Raw genomic sequence first — 17,353 nt, forward strand, 5'->3', positions numbered from 1 at the left:
GGTTCTCCCTCAGGCTTGGAAGGGGTAGTTGAGGTAAACACAGGGAATTCTGGACTGGAGAGGCCATGATAAGGTCTTAAGGATGGTCATCCCCACCTAACTCTGCCCACTTCCAAGAATGCCTGCTGGATCCAGCCCAGGCTACAACCATCATGGGGAGTCTTTGACCAGAGCGGCTACACACCCCATGGATAAAGGCTCTGTTTGTCACCTGGTTCTCGGCCCCGCATGGTCATAGAATACTGCATGACGTCATGACTGCTCTCCTGGGCCACTTTCAAATCTCTGGGCACTATTCTGTGGTTGGGATCTGAGTTCTCCTTGGTTTCCTAAGCCAAGCACTGGCAACATCCCTCGGACCCAGGCAGTTAAGTTTGGAGAAGACGCAGGTCCCCATGAGGCCGCTAGGGGCCACTGCTGCGCCTGACGGTGGAGCGTTCCCGGCTGTTGAGCCAGGCTCTTGGGACTTCTCCACAGAGGGCCTTGACCCAGTGCCAGAAGAAAAGCAATTTAGTCTCTTGGGGCCTTAAAAGCTGACAAGCCCGAGCTCTGGGCTCAGGTCCCAGATGGTCATCTGTGGGATACAAATTCGCAAAGCCAGATACGGTTCTCTAGGGACGCCAGGCTCCAAAGCTCAGACAAGCCCTGGGCACTTACAGCTTCAGGACCCCACAGATGGAAAAACTGGTCTCTCCAATGCACAGAAAGGGAAACTGAGGCTGGAGTGTAAAGGAGGGTGCGGGTGTTCAGGAGCCTGTGGCACAGAGAAGGAGAGGAGAAAGTTGTTTCTCACCTCCTCCAAAAGCTGAGCCCAATCCAGTTTGTTTCCTCAGTGCCAGGATTCTTTCCTGGTTTCCATGGAAACTGGCTTTGGACCCTGGGGAAGAAAGTGGCACCCTGTGGTGACTGCTCAGATTTTCCTTAGCAGGGTCCTTTTCTCTAAAGCTCTATGATGACTCCTCCCTGTACCCTGGGGAAGGGCCACCCTGAAATCCCGAAGGAGTCTGAACTGAAGTTTCCAGGGGCAAGAGGCCCAGCCCGTTTCTGTCTTGTGCTCTTTTCCCTGGGCCACGTTGCAGACTGCCAGCTCTGCCAAACCCTATGAGTGTGTGAGGAGAGAGATGCCTGGGGCTCCGTTTATAGGATGGGAATGGAGCTCCTTGTGTTGGGGTACAGCTGACTGAGCCTGGAAATACTGGCGAGAAGATGCAAAAGATAATATTAGGATGCCAGAGAGATGGCTCAGTGACTAAGAGCACTTTCTGCTCTGGCAGAAGACATGGGTTCCACTCCCAGCATCCATAGGGTGGCTCATAACCATTTCATGCCAGTTCCAGGGAATGGAACGCCCTCTTCTGGCCTCTGCAAGCACTGCATTCGCGTGGTACACAGAAGGGTAGGCAAAACACCCATACACATTAAAAAAAAAAAACTTTAAAAAATAACATTGAGTCAACAGCATGAGAAAAAAAGAAGGAGGGAATGGAGGAGGAAAGGGAAGACGGGAGAATGAGAAGATGAAAATTGGTGTGTGTCCTCACACTCTACTAAGGATAGACCCAGAGCCTCATGCATGCTAGATTCTACCTACCCCTAACCCGTAAGTGTCTGGAATGGAATTTGCCTCAGTGTTGAAGGTACCATGGAACCATTGAAAGCTTTGGAGCTCACAAGGCATGTGAATGATAGCTGTTATCACCTAGTGATAAGTAGTCTGCTGGGTGCAGTTCCTTCCATATCTTCAGCACTCCATGAGACACAGTGTGGGGAGGGCTTTATTTGAACACCCACCGAGGGAAATGAAAAACTCTTATGCATTCAAGAAGTAAGGAAGCAAGACTGAAGTTAGATTTAACCCCACGGGGGGGGGGGGGGTCGGAGGGCAGCAGTGATACACTGATAGCCCATCTTGTTCAACCCAGTACACATAGGGAAACTGAGATCTGAGAAGGCAAGCAGTTTGCCCAAGAGCACAGCTGGGACATGAACTCAAGCCCCACCTCTCCTGCCTGGGGTCTCATTGATTGCTCTAAGGCTGTGTGGCTTCCAAAGAGGCTCCCTGGGAGATGGGAAGGAGGTTCCATGCCTAGGTGATATTTGAACGTGCAGGAAGGTGGTTTAGGGTGTGGGGCTGGAGTCTGGCCCCGATGATCCTCATTAGGATTTTGGCTCAGCCAGCAAACCCATCTGGAGCTGAGGCCCAGGATCTGTGCTGGGTAAACAAGGAGAGTGAGATCCAGCTCCAATAAGCGAGGCCATCCCAAGATGGAGAAAGGGTATGTGGAATGAAAAGATACGTGCTGCCTAGAGTCAGAGTCAGGGGTGGTAGGGAGAGTACCTTGGCTTGCCAGACTGGGAGTCCAGGAAGGCTTCATGGAGAAGGTGAGGGTGGTGTATTGAGAAGCTTTGGGACCTGTGGAATACTGTCTCATATAGAAGGAACAGGCTTGAAAGGATGCAACCTGCCAGGTGTGGTGGCAAATGGCCATGATCTCAGCATTTAATAAGTAGAAGCAGGGAGGATTGTGAGTTCCAGACTGGCTTGAGTGACATAATGAGACCATGGCTCAAAGTTTAAAGGAGGGATGGGCTAAGGAGTTGGCTCAGTCAGTAGAGTACCAGCCACATAACCATGAGGGGCTGAGCGCAATCCGTGGAACAACAACAAACAAAATGAAAAAACAGAATGCTTCTAATCTCAGTAGAGACAGATGGATGCTTAGGGTTCCTTGGCCAGCTGACCTAACAAAGTCAGCAAACCCAGGCCAGTGGGAGACCCAGTCTCAAAAAGCAAAATTATTGTTTCTAAAGAATGATGGATCGATCCCTGGCTTTCACACATGCATATACATTCATACAAATGTACACACAGGCACAGGCAAGCGCGCGTGCATGCACGCACACACACACAGACAAGGATGGCACCCATTCGTAACAGTTTAATCTCCGATGTAACAACTGCATGGAGGAATAACAAGATAATTTTAACAGTGAGAGAAGTGTATGCTGAGTGTCCTAGGTATACAGTTTTGCTCAAGACATGAAGCTGCCCTATGATAGATGCTAAAAATCTACGGAGAAGTGTGAGTCAGTTCAATGACCCCAGGGCCAGGAGTTCTCTTAACAGCCCCCACCAGCAGTATTCCCAGCCTCCAAGGCCTTGTCTCTCCAAGATGGAGAAATATCTTCCCACCAGCTGTGACCTTCCCACTTCCCTTGCCCCCAGTACAGAGCCATCCCAGGACAAGACATGAACCAAATTGCTGAGCCTGTTTCTCTTGGCTCCCAGGCTCCTCCTCCCCACCCCTCGTGGCTGCCAGAGCAGGTGGCCTTTCCATTGGAAGCCAGGGATAAATGAGCCAGCAGGCACAGGCCCAGCCCTGAGCATGGGTCACTCCAGGCCAGGGGTCGTCCCTCTCCATACCACACATGGGACTGCGCATGTGGAGGAAGGCAGGGCTGCTGAGCGCAAGGCTGAAGGACTAGCACTTGAGGAAGTCTCTTGCTCTGTGTGTGGCTGAGTCAGTGGAAACAGGACCTGAGGGCCAGTGCCTGCACACTTGTCCTCCCTTGCAGGTCTGAGACCTTAGAGTCAGGGTTGGAGCACGGAGGTGGTTAGAGAGTCCTCAGACTATGGCTTTTGCTAACTTTACAAGCTCTACAGTTTGCTGATAACTTGGGTTTCAAGTCACTATCCCATAGGGTCCCCATAAGGGACACCAGTAGGAAGGCTTCATGTCACACTGGTCATTTACCCAAAGGCTGCACATTTGGTAGAAAGTAGAGGAGGGGAACCCAGCCCTGACCGAAGCTGAAGGTGTCCTCCCTTACAGGCTGTTTCCTCTTCCCTTCTCCACCATGGGCCAGCGGCTGGAGAGCCTGGCTAGCCAGGGATCTTGGGAGCATGTGATTTGGACTCTGGGTCACCCCAGATTCTGCTGCTAGGCCTCATGGTCATAGCTCTTCCTCCTCACCTCCTCTGCCTCCTGAGTGCTTGGACTAAAGGTATTTGCCACTGTGCCTGGCATTACTCATTAAATTTATAAAAACTGACTCAAGGAGTTAATGAGTAGATATCTTTATTTTCACACCAAGGGAATGGTGTAACGCTGCAAAGGTACCCAATGAAGAGGAATAGTTCTTATCTGCCTGACTCTACTCCCTTAACATAATTTTTAGCCCTGTCTTCTTGGGCATCCTTCCAGAGGTATTTTAATGTATTATAATATACGCATACTCATGCATTGCTTAACGATGGATGCCTTCTGAGACATTCACCCTTAGATCCACCATTGTGGGAACTTCATGGTGTACTCGAACGTTGGTGCCTCTAGACAGCACAAGCTCTTGGGCCACCTTACACATGTAGCTCATTGTTGGTCTGAACCTTCTATAGACCATAACTATGGGCTTCAATATCCTTTACATATCTGCTATGTGCTAGCATGGGTATTTCCAACTGATAGTAATTATTATTCTGGGCCTTAATATTTTTGTCTTTTTATTAACCATGTCCTGGTTCAGAAGGCTACATTGAACTTTCTTGCATGGATATATTTTATGGATTTATACTGGGTCAAAGAGTACATGTGCATTTTTACTTGTGATAAATGTCACATTGCATCCCGTCCCCATGGATGTGACACAATTTAGAATCTCACTAGCTATGCAGGAGAGGGCCTCATGCTGCCTCAGCCTCTTGCCAGCATTTTCGATTAGCCAACATTCTGAGCGTCGCCAATCTGATAAGGAAAATGGTTTTGCCTTGCAGCCCCTGCACTTCTTTCATTACGAGGGCAAACATTTTCCATATACTTACGGATGAGCTGCTTTTGTTTCTTTTGCCGTAGATAGAATTTCCTTCTTTTTGCCCGTCTTTCTGTTGACTGTGGCCTTACCATTTGAATTACATGTGAGAGAAGCGAGTTTGTTGTCTGTGATGTTATGATTCTGCTCTTTCTGTCAGCTTTTTGTTTTTAGCTGGCACTGTAGGGATTAATATTGCTATGATATTTAAAAAATGTTTTGGTCCTCAGATCTTCATTTCTCTGTAGTCAAATTTGTCATTAAGTTATGAAATCACTATTACGAGTTTTTGCTATGCAGAATTTTATTTCTGACTATTTAAACTTAATCAGATTTATTGTTCTTTTAACCTATGCCTTGTGGAGTCTGAGTCTCAAACTCAAATTACTTCCAATGGACGTCTGTTCATGTCTAAGCAAACTGCAAACTGGAGAGGATAGCAGTCAACTGAGAATTAAATCTGGACCTGTGATCATTGGAACTTTCCCTCCATTAACCTTTGTGTTTTGTAAAACTTCCTTCCATCTGTCTGTCTGTCCTTCTGTTGACTCATTAGTTTGTTCATTAATTCACTCCTCTTCACTGGGCTGGACCTTGGAAACAATGAACGGTGAAATCCCTGGGTAGAAACAAGCATCCAGTGGTAACATGGGGAGGAGGCTGCAGCAGAGACCTTCCCGTGTGCATGCAGAGGGCTTCCAGGCAGCCTTGCAGCCCCATCAAAAAGAGCTTATAGGCATTGGAGGGGAAGTGGCTGCAGGGGAGGAGGCCTGGGCTGAGTGCTGAGGAGAATAAGTTATTCCGAAAGACAGTTGGGGCAGATGGAATGAGTGACACAGGAAAGGGGTAAGGTAGAAGATCTGTGATAGTAGAGGAACACTCCAATAGCCATAGCAGGTTATTTTAGAGGACAGATGAGCATGGCTGGGCCCAGAGCAGAAAAGGTCACTGGGTGGCAGCCTGAGCCTGAGGACCACAGAGGTCCATCGTAGATTTCTAAGCAAGGAATGAATCTGTGTGATCAGATTTTCTCTTTGTTGGAAGAGGGTGATTGTCTTTATAAACGTTGTGAAATTTTTTCAATGAAGTGTGTTCTGAAGAATACTTGCAGTCATGATGGCACATATTATTAATCTGGGCACTGGGCATGTAGAGGCAGACAGATCTCTGTGACGTTGTGGCCATCTGGTCTACATAGTGAATAACAGGCCAGCCAAGGCTACTTGGTAAGACTCTTTCTAAAAGTAATAACAACAATAATACAGTGACTACTTCCTTGGAGCTAATGCTAAAAGTCAAACATATCACCGCAATGGAAAATCCCGATGGACCTCTCTAATAGTGAGTCTCTCTGCTTCCCCCCTTAAAGTGGGCATGCTGGGGCCATGTGTGGGTGGGGTCAGTGGCACAGAATCTTCAAAAAGCCCTTCAGCAACACTCAGTGAAATAGCAAGTTAACAGACCCGAGTCACCAATAAGTCCCTGTCATCTGCACCCCATGGCCTGTACCCATAAGCACAGGAGATGGGGATAAGGGAATCTATAGCAACATCAGCCAGAAAGCCACAGAAGCCTTCCTCTCCATCACCAGAAAATCGAACCTGCCCATTGCTGCTTATTTATACCCCATGGTAAGAGCACAGCCACAGCTTCAAGAAGGATTAATCCAAAATTTACAGCCAGGGGGGTGAGTGGAAGAAGGAAGGGAGGGAGGAAGAAAGGAAGGAAGGAAGGAAGGAAAGGAGGGAGGGAGGGAGGGAGGAAGGAAGGAAGGAAGGGAGGGAGGGAGGAAGGAAGGGACACAGTCTTAGGCAGCATATAAATGCCAGCATTTATATGAGGGTTAGACATTTTCATGGCGGCCCTGCGCTCTACTACAGACACAGCTTGCACAGCAAACACAGACAGAAGCATGAAAAACGCTGACACTGGAGTCCCAAGAGTGGGTCCCCAGGGGCCTGGGCAGAGGAGTGGCCTGGAGAGGGTCACCAGAGCTGGCAGGTGATGCTTTTCTTAAGGGGAGTGTTGAGCACATGTTACCTCCATCTGTCATTCTTTAATTTTTTTCAGTGCTGGGGTTGGAACAGAGGGTCTTGTGTCTATTAGGCAAGTGATGAACCAGGGAGGTTTATCCCCAATCCCTTCTCCCGTCCTCCCTCTCCCCCCCCTCTCTCTGTCCAGTCAGGGTTTCCTTGTGCAGTTATGGCTGTCCCAAAACTTGTTCTGTAGACCAGGCTGGTCTCAAACTCAGAGATATGTCTGCCTCTGCCTCCTGAGTGCATTAAAAGTGTGCATCACCAGGCCTGGATATCCAATCCTTCTATTTATTTTTGAGATAGGGTCTTATTAAAATTCCCAGGATGGGTTTGAACTCACAGTGTACCCCAAACAAGTCTCAAATTTATGGTCGTCCTGCCTCAGCCTCCTGTGTGGCTGGGATTATAGACCTGCACCATCAGGCTTAGCTAAAAAAAAATTTGAAATAATGTTTAACCCTCAAATTTCCAAATTATTATTTCAAATCATAACCAATGTGAAAATTATTAATTAGCTATGTTACACTGTTTTCCAAATTGAGTCCTTGATTTTTTTGCATTTCAAACAGCGTGTTTCAAGGGAGAAAGACACACATTGCAAGTGTTCAAATGGCTACTTTCAGCTAGTGGTTCCCACACCAGACAAGGAGGGGTTAACACAGTTTAGGTGGCACTTGTATCCTTTCAGAACCTGAAATCCTAATGATAGTGATGAGCAGGGTAGAGGTGAAGGATCTCCACCACTTACTGATCATGAGCCATGGGATATCACCCCATGCAGTTTCCTTTAATCACCTTAATAATCCTGTGTGAATACTTGTGGGTTTTCTCTTTAAAATTTATCTATGTATATGTGCACATGCACACATGTGTATACTTGTGTCTGTCTGTATGCATGCGTATGAGGTGAGCTTGTACTTGGAGGCCAGCGGTCAAGGTTGGACAGTTTCCTCCATCCCTTACAGAACCTGGAGCTCACTGATTCAGTGTGGCTGGACTGGCTGGCTGGCAGCAGCTCGGGCATCCTCTAACCTCTGCTTCCCTAGCACTGGGAATACGGGGAGTGCCGTTACACCCAGCTTTTTTTTGTGGGCTGCTGGGGATCCGAACTCAGGCCCTCATGCTTTTGTGGTAAACGTTGCTGACTGGGTCATTTCCCAGGCCCTCTGTGTCTTCCACTGTGATTAAATATATAAGATTTGACATTTTGGTCTTTTGAGGCCTCCATATTACTCTTTATGCTTTTCTATATGATCAAAGCTACACACACACACACACACACACACACACATGTAAGGGCTAGATGCTAACTGCGGCCACTTTATCTCAAGGTCCTGTCCTTGATCAGGGAGGGCATTTCTCTCTCCAGATGAGCCTTATCCGGAACCCTTGGAGAAACCCCTCTCCTCATCAAACTTGCAGATGATAACGAGTCAACTGGAAGTCAGGCTAGTTATGACATGTAGATCTCCTCCCCCTCACTGGCTGGATGTCCTCAGGCCAGGATCTCATGTCCTAAGTCTTAGTTCCTCATCCATAAAGTGGGATCTAGCAGTTGAATCCCAGTGCTGCTGTGAGGACAAAGGAATATAACAGATGAAAAATGGCAGTGACTGCTCTGTACAAGGAGCTCAAGGGCAGAGGCAGCCCCAGCCCAGCACGGGGACCCCTCGATTGTTGTAGATGTAGCAAACAGGTTTGTCCTGTCTCTACTACTTTTGTCTGGGGGCTGCATAGATGGTGGTCTACTTTATGTTTCTGTTGCTGCAATAAACATTGAGACAAAAAGCAACTGGAGGAGAAAAGGGTTCATTACATCTAACACGAGACACTATCCACTGCTGGAGAATGTGGGGCCAGGAACTCAAGGCAGGCACTGGAAGCAGAAACCACAGAGGAGCACTGCTTACCAAAGGCTCCCAAACCTTGGCTCAGCTAGCTTTCTTACACAGTCCAGGGCCTCCTGCCTTGGGTCGACACCACCCACAGTGAGCTGCCCACCTGCTATGGCAACTGAAAGTGAAGAACATGCTCCCACAGCACAGGGGAAGGGCGGGGGCAGTGAATGGAGAGAGGAGAAAGCGAGGGGGAGGAGAGGAAAGCACGTGCGACTAGGAAGATTGAGTCAGGGTAGGGATAGAAGACAGAGAGAGAGAGAGAGAGAGAGAGAGAGAGAGAGAGAGAGAGAGAGAGAGAGAGAGAGAGAGCATAAAAGAGGGAACCAATATTGGTTTGAAGAGAAAATTGAACTCAAAGAAAGGTCCAGAGACCTACAAGACTGCCGCCAACTAACAATTTGAGCTTCCTTGGAAAGGCTACCATAAATACCCTTCCCGGAGAGTGAGATCAACAATTAACTTATCTATGGAGCCCTCATCTAATGCCTGTTGGAAACAGGAGCAAACACCCATACATAAACACTGAGTCGAACTAGAACCCAGATGCAGATGGAGAGGACAAAACCAGGCTGCAGAAACACATAGAGACAGCTTATCTGAACAAGGAGGAGCTAACGGGCCAGCAGACTGATAGCTGGGAAGCCAGCATGGGACTAACTCAGGCCCCCCTGAATATGGGTCTCAGCCAGAAGGACTGAGCAGTCTAAGGGACCTCAGACAGTGGAACCAGGATGTATCCCTGGTTCGCAAAAGGACCTTGTGAACACATCCCCCTTGGATGGATAACTGCCTTAACCTAGAGACAGGAGAGAAGCCCTAGTCCCTACTTCACAGGACCTGTCAGATTTACATGACCCCAACTGGATGGCATTGCCCTACATATGGAATTGGGGTGGGGGGATGGGAGGGGAGGGTGGTTGGGGTGCATGTGAGAGGGCAGAGAGGGTAAAAGGGAGGGAGGGAAGAAGAAGAAGAAGAAGAAGAAGAAGAAGAAGAAGAAGAAGAAGAAGAAGAAGAAGAAGAAGAAGAAGAAGAAGAAGAAAAGAACATGCTCCCACAGACCACACTGTTGGAGAAATCTTCAACTGAAATTCGAAGTCAGATAACTCTGGCCTGTGTCAAATTGCCAGTTGAAGCTAACTAGGAGAAATGGCCTCAGCCATTCATTTGGGTCATCCTCTGACTTCCTCTTGTGATAGAGGAAGAATCTTAGCCATGGTCTAGCTTTAGCCCAGGTGGCCACTAGGAGATCTGTCCTGCCCTCTGGCGAGGGCTCCATCCTGAAACTCATCATTGTGGGTCCTCTGGCTCAAATCCTCAGGCTCTAGCTTTTGTTTCTGGAGTCTTGTCCATGGGCTCAGTGGCACTGGATGTGTCTGCTCTACCTCTCTCACTCAGTGCTGCCACTTCCTCATCGGCTCAGGGATGTGGGCAGACCACTGGACCAGTCTGTAACTTTTGTCCGGAGACACTGGTCAGACCCGGGTTCTTTTTCAGTTCACTGCAGTGGAGGGAGGTCTGTCAACCCCACAAAGGGTGCGGTGACGAGCACACACTTGGGTCAGGGACTCTAGGATTGAATTCTGCACTTGAATCTTGCTTGCAAATTTGTTAGCTTCTGGTGGCCCTGATTTTCTCGGAAATAAACCGAAATAACAGTACCTAACCTCATGGGTGGGTCTTGGGAGGAAGAAATGAGTTTAATCATGTAAAGAGCTCAGAGCAGTAGCTGGTACAGGGAGAGCTGGGATGTGGATGATGGTGAGGCTTCTGGGGCTGCTGGGGCTGCTACTAATGCATGGTTACCACTATGAAGCAAAGTTCAATTGTGCTGAACCGCTGGGAACACCCCCCCCCCCTTGTGCCTGCTTTCCCCCTACACTCTGTGGCATGTAAACAGAAGACCCCATTTAAAACAAAGTGACACAATCTGATCCCACTTTGTTAAGGAATGAAAGAAATCTCCAAGTTAATGGGGGGGGGCACTATATAGTCTAGAAATGATGTGTAAATGTTTTTCCAAACTGTAGAAGATCATGACCCATTAGTGGGTAATCAAATAAATTAGTAAGTCTTTACAGCATGGTTTTAATTTAAAAAGAGAAAAAACAATAATTAAAGGGGAGGGGAAAATAGTCGAGGGCCTGGTGAATATTCAGTCACTGTGGTGCTTTCTGAAATGCTGTTCCTGAGTTATATTTATGAGTTTTTGTGTACGATGCACATCACATTTGATTATTGGAGGCTGTTGTTTAGAAAGCCCATCATCGGGGATTCATTTGAGGTCCTGCTGCATTTGTGGCTCCTTCCTCCTTGTTCCCGTGTAGTGGAATCATGGTCTCTCCTTGTCCCTACAGGGTCAGCTGCCCAGGACCATCTGGACCTCACAGAGCTCATTGGTGTTCCATTACCCTCATCTGTGTCCTTTGTCACTGGCTATGGTGGTTTCCCAGCTTACAGCTTTGGGCCTGGTACCAATGTTGGTCGCCCAGCCAGGACCCTCATCCCACCTACCTTCTTCAGGGACTTCGCCATTGGTGTGGTGGTGAAGCCCAGTGGTGCCCAAGGAGGTATGCTCTTCGCTGTTACCGACGCTTTCCAGAAAGTCATCTACCTGGGCCTGCGGCTTTCTGGAGTGGAGGATGGCCACCAGCGGATTATCCTGTACTACACCGAACCAGGCTCCCAAGTGTCCCGTGAAGCTGCTGCCTTTTCAGTGCCTGTGATGACCAACAGGTGGAATCGTTTTGCTGTGACCGTCCAGGGCGAGGAAGTGGCCCTTCTCATGGACTGTGAGGAACACAGCCATATCATTTTCCAGCGATCTTCCCTGCCTCTGATGTTCGAGCCCAGTGCTGGGGTATTTGTAGGCAACGCAGGAGCCACGGGGCTGGAGAGATTTACTGTGAGTTTCAGTACACTCCCTGCAGACCAGAGAAGCTTGGGCATGAGTAAGAAGCATTTTGTTTAGTGAAAACCATAACTAAAAGAGAGTCCAGCTTGCTACTCAGATGATTTCATCTCTAGATGTGGATGGCAATTGTGCTGCAATAATTTTCATAAAGATGGATGCCCTGAATGGTTGGAATGAGAAGTAGCTTCTCTTTCTTCTTTTGGACAGTGCATCCTAAAACAAAGAAACTGGAAGGACCACCATTACTACCAGAACGGGCTTCTGTCCAATAAATTCTAAAGTTTTTCATTTAATGCATGTGTATATTGTGCCGGGATGCCCCTATCTGACACACTAAGGAAGACAAGAGGCCTGGGTCATTCCTGAAATCCCAGGACTCAGAGTGCAGTGAGTCATAAGTTCTAGGCCAGCCTGAGCTACAGAGTGATTTTCGGGTTAGCCTACAGATTGAGGTTCTTTCTCAAAATTGAGCATGGTGGTACACACCTTTAATCTCAGCACTCCAAACTCTGTGAGTTTGAGACCTGCCGGGTCTACATAATGACTTCAGGACAACCAGAGCTACATAGATACTCCCCCTCTGTCTCTGTGTCTCTGTGTCTCTGTGTCTGTGTCTCTGTCTCTGTGTCTCTGTCTCTCTGTCTCTGTGTCTCTGTCTCTCTGTGTCTCTGTCTCTCTCTGTGTCTCTGTCTCTGTCTCTGTCTCTCTCTCTCTCTCTCTCACACACACACACACACAATCAGAAAACCAAAACCACCAACCAACCAACCAACAAAAAAGAAAAAAGGAAGACACCACTAGAGGGCAGAAATTGAATTTCTTGTTGCTCAGTGTGGATGCTGAGGCCCCTGTACACTGCACACATTATACCTGCTGGCACTGCTGGCCTTTGAAGAGTGAGCACCAGATCCAGAGAGCCCGTGGGAGTGGGATGGGGAGGCTGCTGGTAGCTCTCCATGTGACAAGAACGTCTAGCAAATCTTGAGTTTTGAAGGGGAGAGAAGACACATGTCAGGGTCTGCTGCTGACCTGCAGGACCCTGGAGATGTTAGGCTATTGTGGCTGTCCATATTCTGAACACATGCTAAGGGAGTCCATATACAATGGGAGCAAACAAGGAGAGTCCCCTGAATGGACGGAGGGTTTGGGTGGGGTGTGACCAGCATTCCTGTTACCTGTACAGACAAGCCTGGCCTTTGCCCCTTTCAGGGTTCTCCCTCTGAGCACTCCCATCTTCCTTGGGCATTGTGATATAGACCTGTAACCCATGCCTCTTATCTCTCTCTTTCCCAGGGCTCCATACAGCAGCTAACTATCTACACTGACCCCAGGACCCCCGAGGAGCTGTGTGAAGCCCAAGAGTCCTCGGTAAGCCTCTGCCTAACCCCCAGCATCTGTACCCTCATCTCCCAGTCAGCCAGGAAAAGGCTGGGTGCCCAGCCACTCTTCGTCAGAGTCAGGCATCCTGAAAGCCTCTCATCATGGCCAGCACTGCCTGAGTCCTATTTTGGGCTTTTGGCTTTCTTTCACTTTTTAAAGCTCTTCAGCCGGTTCCTTGGAATGGGGGCTGTGTGTCTTATGAGGTGTTCCTGTGGCTGTGGCAGTCAATGGCCTGGTTTCCAGCCTTCCTGCCAAGAAGGGTGTCAGGATTCTAAAATCAGAGTTAAAATGCTAAGATATTCTGGGTGTAAAGCCCTATAAAAATGAACCTAAATTTAGGTTCCTTTTATGCTTGGCAAGTGAATCAATTCCTAAGTTGGGGGTGGGGTGGGGGCCAGGGAGGAAAGATGGTTCCTTTCTTCCTTCCTTCCTTCTTCCCTTCCTTCCTTTCTTCCTTCCTCCGGGATTTGCTGGTTGTGACAGTCCTGGGTGTTTGCTGGGGATAAGGGGATCTGCTTTCAGAGCTATCCCCTCCTCTATCATCTGACACACACTTCCAGACACAACTTAGTGACAGAGTCTCCGACCAATTCAGCAGGTCAGAGAGCTGGAGGGAGGGGCAGGAGGAGGAGCGGAAGCCAGTCAGGCAGGGGTGCTGAATGAAGGGCCTTCCAGGCAGACCTGAGTATCTCGCCAAAGCCAGATGCAGGCAGAGTGGTGTTTCCTGTGACTGTTGCTCTTTAAGTGATGTTGGCATCTGAACAAACTGGAAGCCAATTTCATCAGTTTAGTGTTAAAGAAAGAAATCATTTTACCAGTGGGGGCACGGGGCCTGTTTGACTGTCTCCTGGGTCTGTGACGTTCATGGGGAGCCAGCAGAGGGAATAAGGGAGTTGTTGCATACGTGTCTCTGCTCTGCATTCATGTTGAAGTATAAACAGCCCAGAGGTCCCAGAACACAGGATCCACTGCAGAGTCACAGCACAGGCTCCTGGGCTGACCCAGGGGGCCAGCGGTGAAGGTTAGGCAATACCAGGAAGCCACTTTGCATGAGTACTCCCGGAATGTATTCCCATGAGCACCACACACAAAACGGGAACAAAGGGAGCCTGGGCATGGTTGGAAGGTGAAGTAACAAGGACAGTAGTGATGACAGAGTGGATGGAAATAGAGTAACCAACAGTGCATATGGCATTTCCCACCCTGCCTCTGATGCCCATGTGTACATATATGCACACACACATACACACTGTGTTTGTGTATACCACACAAACATGTACACACATGCAAATATGTGTCCACATACATATACACGTACATACATGCACGCTACACACATATGTATGCACACAGATGCAATCATACCCATGTACATACATGTATACAACTACACACAAATATGCACATGGAAATGTACACACATGCACACACAGGTCCTCCACCAGAGTCTGCATGTCAGTCTCTGACCTTTCCAAGTACCCCAGTGCTGTGTGACCTGCTCTCCTGCTTTGTGTGTTGTGGGGTATTTGTAAACTGTGTGAAAAAGTTTCGCTGTGATTGGTGTAATGAAAACCTGAACAGCCAATAGCTAGGCAGAGGTATAGGTGGGACTTCTGGAGACAGAGAGAGCTCTAGAAGAAGAAGGCAGAGCAGCCAGTGAGACATGGAGGAAGTATTCTGAGCAGTACGGAGAGATGAAGTAACAAGCAACACATTGGAACATAGATTAAAATAAATGGGTTAATTTAAGTTATAAGAGCTAGTGGAAGAAGCCTAAGCTAAGATGGAAATTCCATAATTAATTAAGTCTCTCTGTCATTATTTGGGGGCTGGAGGGACAAAGAAAGACTCCTTACAGTGTATGCCATGACTTACCTCCTCACAGGCATCTGGAGAAGCCAGTGGGCTTCAGGAGATGGATGAAGTCGCTGAGATCATGGAAGCTGTCACCTACACTCAAGCCCCAGTAAGTGGATTAACTGTTCCAGGACGTTGTCAGACGTGTGAGGCTAAATAACCAGATCCTCTGGGGAGGGGGGAGGATCAAGAGGGTCCTTTGCAACCTCACACCCACCCAAGCAAACATACCAATTACCAAGGGCCACGCCACCGCAGGTATGGCTATGAAAGGTGTGCAAAGGCGGACATACTCTGGGCCTTGGAGATCTTCCTCAGCCAGGACCACCAGCCCAGAGAGGGCACCGCCCACAATGGGCTGGTCCCTTCTCCATCAATCACTAAGTAAGAAAAATGCCCTACAGCCAGATCTTATGGAAGCATCTTCTCAGCTGAGTTTCCCTCCTTTCAGATAACTCTAGTTTGTGGGTCAAGTCCACATAAGCACACCATGACAACAGCAGTGCAGGTGTAGGGACTGATGTGTGTGTTGAGGGAGGGACAACACCAGCCCAGAGAGGGTGTGGCATAGATCTCTGAGGACCTGAAGAAGTTACAGAAGAAAAGTGGCTGGTGGTATGGTGCACTTGGAGTCTCTAGGACAGCCTGCTCCTTCCTTCTTCAAGTTCTCAAGGACTTGGGAGAAGTGCTGTACATCCAAGGCCTGCGCAGACTAGGTCTTAGCCTTGTGCCCCTGCCTACTAGCCTTCAGCAAGAGAACTGTCCTTTCCAAGACAGCTTCCCTCATTAGCATGGGACATGCCTGCTCCATGTGTTAGTATGACAGGTGGACAAATGGCCTGGTCCAAACACACAAGTAGTCCTTGGCACACAGCAGTAATGGGTGAAGGCTTGTGTTACAAACTGGTTGGCGAGTTATTCCAAGGGGCCAGGGAGCACAGGGCCAGACTCAATGCAGGATACTGTGAGTTCCCTGTCCTCCCAACCCCCACCCCCATCCCAACACACCTGCTTCTCGGTGTCTTGTTATACCAAACCACCATGGCTACCCTCTGCTCTAAGAGAATTCCCCTAGGCCCAGCCCTGTTGGTCCCAAAGCAGCTGGTCCCCAACATCCACGCGCCAGATACCATTCTCAGGGTCCTTCTGTACTTCTGCTGATGTCCTTATACCTGCACAGGTGGCTCACTCTTGAGACTTTGCTGCTCTGCCTTTAGTGTCACCTCAGGAAGGGCTTCTGAGGTCTATTCTATAGGACCAGGCATGGAACAATCATGTTGTTGAGGCCACCCAGCCTGAAAGTGACAGAGACGGATATTGGGCTGTGGATCCAGAGTGCTCTTGGCCACCCCACCCTGAAGGGCTTTGTGACTCTTGGCAGTTACCCCTCCAGCACAGGGAATTTCCCCTCTTGGTCTCAGACAGGCCTTCCTCTCTCTGTCTGGTCTCTTTTTTAGTCAGAATCTCACTTCCCCATGCCCAACCTTTGTAGCTTGCCACTCTGCAGGACACAGGCCCTAACAAGCAAATTGAACTAGAGGCAGCCTGCCAGCCTTCCCTGTCCCTGCTTCCCATTTAGGGTCAGCATCTTTGCCATTCTTTGCCTGTCTCTCCTGCCCAGTCGGCTGCCGCTCACATACCTTTGCATTTACAGAAAACATATCCTATCTTCGGCTGAGTTAGCTAGCGTTAACATGGCTATGCTGTGCCCAGCTGTGTGGGACTGACAGAGGTCTTTAATATGGAGCCTCTGGGGTGGCTTCCCTGGATATTCAATGTGTCTGGAGTGAAGAACAAGAATCCACATTGGCAGAGATCTCTGTGGGTGATTCCCAGCCACAGCCAGGCCTTCTTCCAGCCACACCTAAGGGCTCTCTGCTTCCCAGACATACCATCTGGGACTTCCTCCCAACAGCCCTGTGCAGTTCTGTTTGCCTGGAACCCTCACCCCCACCCTTCCTTCCTTCTGGCAAATTCCTACCCACCTCAGGATCCAGGCCAAATCCTTCCCAGTGAGGCCTCTCCTGCCATGCCCCCTCCCTAGCTTGGCCCTTGCTTCTGCTATCCTTTGTCCCTCTGAAATCAGCTGCTGGGGTCTGGTCAGTGCCCCTCTGTGATCTGGCTGTGGGGAGGGTAGGCACAATGTATTCTTTATTCCTTTCTCTAGCCCCAGGGCTCAGCTACCAACCTGACACTCAGTGGGTCCGCAGGAACCTATCTGTGGAATGAGTACATCTCATTGTGACTGTGAGGGTCGGCAAAAGACAAAACAATACAAAAACTATCTTCCACAATACCCTGAAAATGTGCTGAAGCCTTTAGATATTTCTACATGGTCACAGCCCACACTTGGTTCCTCTCCCATGTCACCTCTGAAGTCAGCAGTTGTGTGTCCTCAAGGTGAGACGATGCCTTGCTTTCTCCCCAGTCAAATCCTTGGAGTCTCAGCTTTCCCCAGAGCA

General features: G+C 48.8%; 1 protein-coding gene across 1 annotated transcript in view; it reads left to right on the forward strand.

The window, feature by feature from the left end:
- Positions 1-17,353, forward strand: part of Col15a1 (collagen type XV alpha 1 chain) — a 105,800-nt gene that overhangs the window by 25,403 nt on the left and 63,044 nt on the right. The window contains exons 3-5 of the mRNA XM_051187773.1: positions 11,098-11,645; positions 12,948-13,022; positions 14,920-15,000. Of these exons, the coding sequence (XP_051043730.1) occupies positions 11,098-11,645; positions 12,948-13,022; positions 14,920-15,000 (704 nt within the window). The remainder of the gene's footprint in view (positions 1-11,097; positions 11,646-12,947; positions 13,023-14,919; positions 15,001-17,353) is intronic.

The sequence above is a fragment of the Phodopus roborovskii genome, unplaced genomic scaffold, assembly GCF_943737965.1.
Source record: "Phodopus roborovskii unplaced genomic scaffold, PHOROB, whole genome shotgun sequence".
Taxonomy (NCBI): Eukaryota; Metazoa; Chordata; class Mammalia; order Rodentia; family Cricetidae; genus Phodopus; species Phodopus roborovskii.